This window comes from Takifugu rubripes, chromosome 20 (assembly GCF_901000725.2).
Source record: "Takifugu rubripes chromosome 20, fTakRub1.2, whole genome shotgun sequence".
Classification (NCBI taxonomy): Eukaryota; Metazoa; Chordata; class Actinopteri; order Tetraodontiformes; family Tetraodontidae; genus Takifugu; species Takifugu rubripes.
The window spans coordinates 1,270,758-1,279,466 of record NC_042304.1 but is presented as its reverse complement, the minus strand read 5'-3'; the positions used below and the strand labels follow the sequence as shown (position 1 = coordinate 1,279,466).

Below are 8,709 nucleotides of genomic sequence, written 5' to 3'. Positions count from 1 at the left end.
GGCTAGTTGAGCCGCAGCGGCCACGCTCGAAGCTCATGTACCGCATGCAGCCGGCGGGTCTGAAACTAAGCTCGTTAGCGGCTGTTTCACTGGAGAACAGATAGAAATATCGGGATCTTTTGTGGACGGGACTGGAGGTAGGAAAGCTAACAGATGTTGATCTCTTCGGGCGTTAACCTGCGAACATAATTTTAATATAGTGATGAGTGAGACCACGTTTTAAAGTTGTTTCTGGAGGTGCTGCTAATACTTAATGCCAGGCATCTTTGGAAACGTTAATATAATGTAATAATATGTAATAATGTGGAATATGTAATAATGGATTCTGTCAAAGCAAAACACAAATGAATGAAATAATTCTCTCATGTCATAAATTAATGTCAGGAATTTATTAAAGGACCTTTTCTTATTCGTTTTCTTTATTTAGCTAAGCTTACTAAACCAGCACTTCCGAAACACAAAACAGAACTTTAAAATAATAATAATAATTTGCATCATGGGAGACTTCCAGTAACATTGTCTTTTAAACTAATGTACATATGTTCCTATTCCCTTGGTAAAGGATCCCATCACCACTGGCTACAACCTTCACCATTATTGAGAAATGGATCCCACCAGGTAGGAACTCCTATCTGATAGTCAACCTTTTCAACAAAACTCTGACATTGTGTGAATGTCACTAACAATACAGCTTTATTTGGAATCCCAGTGACTTGTTTTTTGACTTTGCAGTTTAGAAAATATAATGATTAGGCATTTCTTCAAATCATTGTAATCCAGAGTCTATATGGACTACAATGCAACCACTCCGCTGGAAGCAGAAGTGGTCCAGACCATTACTGAAGCCCTCCAGGAAGCCTGGGGAAATCCCAGCAGCACTTATCCAGCAGGTACGCAAACTTTACACCCACTCACAATGTGATCTTTCAAACTCAACATCTTCTACAGTTATTATTTGAGTGTTGTTATAGGAGTCAAAGCTAAAGCAATGATAAAGAAATCCAGAGAGAGTGTGGCAAGGCTGGTGGGGGGCGAAGCAGATGACATCATCTTCACATCTGGGGGAACCGAGGTGCACATTTTAATTCTTTTTTTTAAATGTACATTTATGAGACTGATGTTTGTTCAGTTGTATAAATTAATCTATACTTCATAGTCTGACTTATTATCTTCCAGGCCAACAACATGGTATTTCACACTGCTGTGGAACACTTCTGGAGAAACTGGGAGGCTGCACAAGAAACTCATCGGCACCTAAATGAAAACAGAGTATTTCCACACATTGTCACTTCAAATGTAGAACACGATTCAGTCAAACTAGCAGCTGAGTACCTTCAGGAAAATCGCAAGGCAGGTGGGACCTGAAGGCAGCAAAGTGTTGAGATTACAGACAGCAGAAGGTAAAAGATGGGAGCATTTAAAAACTTCTGTTCCAGATGTGACGTTTATAAGTGTGTCTCAAGAGACCGCTCATGTGGAGGTGCAGGACATCATTGCTGCAGTGCGCCCCAACACGTGTCTGATTTCTATCATGCTGGCAAACAATGAGACGGGAGTCATTATGGTAAGAGTGTTTATGTCACAACACATGCTCCTATACATCTATATTAAATGTGTTTGAACCTTTTCTTTATTTCTCAGCCCATCCAGGAGATCTGTAGCAGGGTTAAAGCTATGAATAAGAAGCGAGAGAAGCTCAGGATTCTACTCCACACTGATGCTGCTCAAGCTCTCGGAAAAATCCCAGTCAATGCCCGTGAACTAGGAGTGGATTTCCTCACTATAGTGGGACACAAGGTCTGGAATCTGGTATAGTTTAACTGGTGTCTAAATTATTTTATTTGAGCATCAGAAGGAAGAGCAATCCAGCTAATTGAGGACTTTTCTTATGTTTGTAGTTCTACGGTCCTCGGATTGGTGCTTTGTATGTGAATGGTCCCAACACAAGGACACCGCTGTACCCGATGCTGTTTGGTGGTGGACAGGAGCAAACCTTCAGGCCTGGGTAACAAACTGCATTGATAAAAAAGGAAGGGAATACTCATGATGAGTTCTTGTGGAAAAAACAAAGCTAAAGGTCTTTTCAAATGTCTGGAGAAAATAAAATAGCAGCCAATCAATTGGGGAAACTTAATCAACCCTCTTTATACTGGGAAATAAAAGCAAAATAAAGGTAAAAATAAGATAGAAGGTATGTGGGACATCAGCATCCACCTGAGAGTCATTTCAAAGATGAACAGTGTTGAATTAAAAGCAGAGTTTTGTAGCAAGCTTCCGTCTGTTCTGGTGTACACCTCGATGTCCCCAGTCCTCTTTTATATTGAACAAATATATTTATTATTACCTTCTACCACTGACCACCTAACAACAGCCCACATTAGCACCGCAGTTAGCATCTTTTAACGAAGGCATTAACTGTTAATAACTAAATCAAGTGAACTCAGTGGTTAGACCCTAGCACTAATACTGTTCTTGTCTGTACATTACAGCACAGAAAACACAGCAATGATCGCAGGTTTGGGGAAGGTAGGTTCTGTCTGTCTGTCTGTCTGTCTGTCTGTCTGTCTGTCTGTCTGTCTGTCTGTCTGTGCGCGTGTGTGTGTGTGCATGCGTCAGTCAGTTAGTTAGTTAGTTACCGGTTTGTCTGTCCATCCATCCACCCATCTGAACTTGCAGTAGGTCTTTACAGGTTAAGTCACACTCCCCGAATTTGCTCAACGGTGTTGAAGTCTCTAGATTTCCAGTCCAGCATATTCCAGCAGACTACTCATTTTATGGATTGTTGTGTCTGTCAGGAGTTTGAAAACTATTCTATTTTGATGGGCGCTGATACCTCTTAAGTGTGCTCTAATAATCTGACCTCTACTGTTGGTAGGTCGAGTTGAAAAATCACAAAAATGCAGCATCTATCATTTACCTCCCTTTTCATGTGCTGAGAAGCATTCGGACTGTAATTGTAAATATAACCAATCTGTCTTCACTGTTGATCTTGTATATTTAGTATGTACACTCAGGGGCCACTTCATTAGGAAGACTTTGCTAATAACAAGTTGGGCCCCCTATTTTGCCATAGATTCAACAAAGGGTTGGAAACATTCCTCTGAAAACATGTTCCATATTGACATGATGGAAACACAGTTCTGTTAAGTGAACCTCGCATTCCAACACATCCCAAATGTGCTTTCTTGGATTGAGATCTGGTGGCTATGGAGGCCACTGGAGTACTGTGAACCTGAGCTATGTTGCATGAGTTGTAAGTAGACATCAGTAGATAGATGCATTGTGGTCAGTAACATACTTTCAGGCTCTAACCTGACTGGAGTGGCACCTGGTCTGCTCTTGGACGCCTTTGTCTACATACCTTGGTGCACTGAGCAGTTATTTGCATTACTGTTACTGATTTTGTTTCAGCTTGAACCAGTCTGGCAAATGTCTTCTGACATCTGGCATCAACGTTGCATTTATTCCCCAAGAACTGCCCCTGGATTTTTGTCTTGAGCATAGCTATATGCCTAAATGCAAATGGTTTTGCTGATCAGAAATTTGCATTACCTAGAACTGAACAGGGGTACCTAATGTGGTGACTGAAGGTACTGTTGCCTCCAGGCCTTTTATTTGATCTTGTCTTGTGCACTTCCTCATCTTGAACTTGCAAGGGAATGAGGAGCAAGGAGGACTCTAGAGAGATCCCAGGACACCCTCTGTAGACAAGGTTGAAAGGACTCTCCATGTGTGTTTAAGGCAGATTGCAGAAATTCTTCACTTTGAGTGAAAAATGCAGTGCAGGGTTTGAAATACTTTTGGGTCTCTATAATCTCTGCTCTGCTGTGCTTCTATCAGGCTGCAGAACTGGTTACCAATAACCTGTTGGATTATGAGGCTCATATGCAAAAGACTAGACTTTACCTGGAAGAAAGGTTGAAGGTAGGATTTAAAAAATTGTCATTTTGAGGAGTTAATCCTGTGTTTTTGCATGTTCTGCAGGTTCTTGTTCTGACTGTAAAAAGCATAATCTCCATTGTGTAGCTAACTTCCTAGTAAAAGAAATGTAATGACTGTCATTCTTGTGCAGGCTGTCTTTAAGGACAAGATCCACTTCAACAGCCATTACCCGGGGTCCGATATCCTCCCCAACACCTGTAATGTGTCCATTCTAGGCCCAGGTTTACAAGGTAACGTCATTGCTCCAAGACTGTTACCAACATCTTTTTATGATTAATATCTGTGTCATGTGATTTAGGCTGGAGGGTTTTGTCCAACTGTACAAGGCTGCTGGCAAGTGTTGGTGCTGCCTGCCACTCAGACAGCGGCGACAAGTATGAACAGCTGTTCTTTTTCATACATGACATTCATGTTGTTAGAGGTCTGAAACCATCTATCTGTCTATCAGGCCCTCTGATATTCTTCTAAGCTGCGGCATTCCTGTTGCGGTGGCAGCAAATGCGGTGAGGCTAAGCCTGGGCAGGGGAACGACAAAAGCAGATGTGGATGCAGTCGTTGAGGACTTGAAGGAAACTGTCCAACTGTTATGCTGACAGCACAAGCCACTGACCTCAACGTCTGCTTGGATGAAGCAAATTGAATCTAATATTTATTGTAGGTGGTACAAGAAATAAAGATGTATGGTGTATGGTGCAAAACTTGAATACAGATTTCCTGGAGGTCTAGCAGAGAGTAAATTGGACTGTTGATAGAAATGGAAGAAGGTTGCCTCATCCGAGAGGCTTCTTCTTACTGACTTGACGTGAGATGACTGTTGCTTTATTTGAGCAAATAAATGCTACCTGATGTTGCAAAACATTGATATTGTTGAATCAGTGTTTCAAAAGCAACATATCAAGTGCACCAACTGCTGTTATCTAAAATATGTAATGTTTTCACATTCCAGGATAGAGACAGTGATGGTCTGTAACTTCTTTCAGAGGAAAAACTGTGATGCTGTTACTGTTTATTGTGCTTGGTGTTATCATTGCTTTAAATCTGTCCTTTCCCTGTTGTCATGTGTTTGCATCATCTCTAGAGCTGAGCTGGAGGAACCAATGACTACCAAGGCCCTTGCAGTCAGACTGCTCAGTCTCTTCCTTTTAAAAAAATGAGGCCACTGTACACCTTGAAATATAATTTTATTGCGGAGTGTTATGTGCCTAATAAATAATATTTTAAGCTTGAAACAAGTTTTTGACCCTCGACACCCTCTGGGTGACTAGTAAGAGAATCAAGCAGTCGTATATAGGCCTTAATCGATTATGTGCAATGTATCAATTAATCTTTATTTATATAGCATCTTTTACAATCAAAATTGTTTCTAGGCACTTTCCAGAATCCCAGGGCCTAACCCCAGACAAGAGACAGTGGCAAGGAAAAACTCCCCTTTAACAGGAAGAAACCTTGACCAGGACCAGGCTCATGTAGGGGGACCCTCCTGCTGATGGCCGGATGGATAGAGAGGGAGGAGAAGGGGGAGGACAGGTAGAGGAGCGAATAGGTAGGAGAGGAGAGGAGAGGCATAGAGCATAGAAATACATACAAAAATACATTATATTGAATTGAATTGAATAAGCTGCCGGAGTGGGTCAGCGGGGTCGAAGGTCAGTATGCAGTTCTGAAGGCGGCAATACCTGTAAATGAATGGGGGGGGGGGGGGCAGAAAAACTACACAAGAAATAGCATCACTTGTCTACTTGATGAGGAGAGGAGAGGAAGGGAGGGGAGAGGAAACCATGACCCAGTGGGGTGACAGAGGCCTGTCAGGTGGTCATGTTTCCGACCCCGGCAGCCTTGGCCTATAACAGCATAGCTAAGATGTTAACCTAATGATTAGACGACCCCCTAATTATGATAATTTGTCTGTCTATGATAATAACTGGAACTACAGAATTAGTAACAATAAGCTTTTATAAAGAGGTAGGTTTTAAGCCTAATCTTAAAAGTAGAGATGGAGTCAACCTCCCATACCTGGACAGGGAGCTGGTTCCATAGCAGGGGGGCCTGGTAGCTAAATGCACGGCCCCCCATTCTACTCCTAGAGACTCTGGGGACCACAAGTATTCTATTCTATTGGAAGATGTCACTAGCTCCTCCAGGTAGGATGGCGCTAGGCCTCTGAGGATCAAGCTCACTAAGTCTTGCCTCCATAGCCGTAAATAAACTACACTTTTTGCACCTAGTCCCTTCACTAAAGGAGGCAGAGGAGTAACTAAACATTTCACACGCTGAACAGACGGTGAGGCCATGCTAATGCTAATAATCGGCGGAGCCCTGTATTTGTTTAATATGGGTTATTTCTCACTGTTGTTATCAGGTGACTGAAATGTCCCAAGTATTCAATTTTAAGTAAAGTGGATACAACACACCGTGCACAGTGCAACCAACGAACAATTGAGAAGACAGGAAGTGACGCAATACGTTACTGGAAGTTCCGTCATCAGCCGTGATGAAGTAAGAGAAGTAAAAAACGGAGAAGCAATCCGAGCTTTTTAATCAAAAGTTCTGCACATTGGCAATTTCCAAAATTTTGTCGTCAGTTTCGAGTCCGGAAATTTGTACGGCCAGATATATTCTGCTGGGAAGCACGGTGAAAGGCCGGAAGTACTGTTGAAAAAACACGGAATAGGACAGTTGAAAAAAACAGGATCTATCCATCCTCTACTGCTTTTCTAATATGCATGATTTTTTTACTCTGCCCTTTTGCTAACCTGACTGGTTATCGGTAGGAGGGTCCATCTGAGCAAGGGCCAAAGATGGAGTTTTTTCCTGCTAATGCTGCGCATGAGCCTGTGTTTCTGTAAACCAGCTACAGACATTCAGCAGGAGGGTCCCCCTACATGAGCCTGGTCCTGCTCAAGGTTTCTTCCTGTTAAAGGGGAGTTTTTCCTTGCCACTGTTGCTTGTCTGGGGTTAGGCCCTGGGATTCTGTAAAGCGCCTTGAAACAATTTGATTGTAAAAGACGCTATATAAATAAAGATTGATTTGATTTGAGGAGAGGAAACCTTGAACCAGTGGGGTGACAGAGGCCTGTCAGGTGATCATGTTTCTGGGCCCCGCATGCCTCGGCCTATAGCAGCATGACTAAGATGTTAACCTAATAATTATGAGCCCCTAAGTATGATAATTTGTCTGTCTAGCAACTGTGTAACTGCAACTACACAATTAGTAATAATAAGCTTTTTCAAAGAGGAAGGTTTTAAGTCCAATCTTAAAAGTAGCGATGGAGTCAGCCTCCTGTACCTGGACTGGGAGCTGGTTCCACAGCAGGGGGGGCTGGTAGCTAAATGCTCGCCCCCCATTCTACCCCTAGAAACTCTGGGATCCACAAGTAGACCAGCATTCTGAGAGCGGAGCGGTCTATTGGGCTGGTAAGGTGTCACTAGCTCCTCCAGGTAGGATGGAGCTAAGCCTCTGAGGATCTTGTAGGTCAAAAGAAGGCAGCCCATGAAGAGACGCCAGTACAGGAGTAATGTGATCTCTTTTGTCAATACCTGTCAGAACTCTGGCTGCAGCATTTTGGATCAGCTGGAGGCTTCTTAAAGAGTTGTTTGGACACCCTGATAATAAAGAATTACAATAGTCCAGCCTAGAAGTAACAAATGCATGGACCAACTTTTCGACATCATGCCGTGTCAGTAGTTTCCTGATCCTTGTGATGTTCCTCAGGTGAAAAAAGGCACTTCTAGAGACTAATTTAATGTGTGAGTTGAAGGAGAGATTTTGATCAAAAATTACTCCAAGATTCCTCACAGAGAGACTAGATGTTAATGAGATACCATCTAGAGTGATCATATGATCTAATCGATTCCTGAGAGGTTCAGGACCAAACACCATGACCTCAGTTTTTCCTGAGTTAAGGAGGAGGAAATTTGAAGACATCCAGGACTTTATGTCTGCTGGACCTCAGTGCTGCTTTTGATACAGTTGATCACAGCATCCTGTTCCAGAGACTGGAACATGTGATTGGGATTAAAGGGACAGCCCTAGACTGGTTTAGATTGTATCTTTCTGATAGATACCAGTTTGCTCTAACCCTCTTCATACAGTAGGGTTAGCCATGGAGTTCCACAAGGTTTTGTACTTGGACCAATCCTTTTCACCTTGTACATGCTTCCCTTAGGAAACATTATTCAGCAGCAGGAATAAATTTTCATTGTTATGCTGATGACACTCAGCTATATTTATCCATGAAACCAGAGGAGACAGAGAAGTTAGTGAAGCTTCAGACCTGTCTTAAAGACATAAAGTCCTGGATGTCTTCAAATTTCCTTCTCTTCAATTCAGGAAAAACCGAGGTCATGGTGTTTGGTCCTGAACCTCTCAGGGATAGATTAGATCACATGATCACTCTAGATGGTATCTCCTTAGCGTCTAGTCTCTCTGTGAGAAATCTTGGAGTAACTTTTGACCAAAATCTGTCCTTAAACTCACACATTAAAATAGTCTCTAGAAGTGCCTTTTTTCACTTGAGTAACATTGCAAAGATTAGGTGTATTATTTTCAATTCCCCAAAAAGCCTTCAGCTGGTCCAAAATACTGTAGCTAAAGTTCTGACAGAGACCACATGACTCCTGTACTGGATTCCTCTTCTAACCTACAAGGTCCTTAGAGGCCTAGCTCCATCCTACCTGGAGGAACTAGTGGTGCCTTATAATCCCAATAGACCGCTGTGTTCTCAGAATGCTGGTTTACTTGTGGTCCCCAGAGTCTCTAAAGGTACA

At 42.4% G+C, this 8,709-nt stretch overlaps 1 protein-coding gene across 3 annotated transcripts; it reads left to right on the top strand.

Moving 5' to 3' along the window:
* Positions 1-5,171, top strand: scly (selenocysteine lyase). Of its 3 annotated transcripts, XR_003886241.1 has the most exons (14): positions 1-137; positions 563-618; positions 781-890; positions 972-1,072; positions 1,177-1,354; positions 1,437-1,564; positions 1,642-1,809; positions 1,899-2,005; positions 2,490-2,526; positions 3,841-3,924; positions 4,073-4,172; positions 4,241-4,316; positions 4,391-4,596; positions 5,021-5,171. XR_003886241.1 is itself a non-coding variant. In XM_029827996.1 (13 exons), the coding sequence occupies exons 2-13, from the start codon at positions 605-607 to the stop codon at positions 4,533-4,535; spliced, it is 1,236 nt and encodes a 411-aa protein (XP_029683856.1). In that variant the 5' UTR covers positions 1-137; positions 563-604; the 3' UTR covers positions 4,536-5,171. The 3 variants fall into 3 exon arrangements, 2 of the variants coding, with proteins under 2 accessions (XP_029683856.1, XP_029683855.1); XM_029827996.1 differs by having other exon boundaries at positions 1,642-1,797; positions 4,391-5,171; XM_029827995.1 differs by having other exon boundaries at positions 4,391-5,171.
* Positions 5,172-8,709: the final 3,538 nt, after the last annotated feature.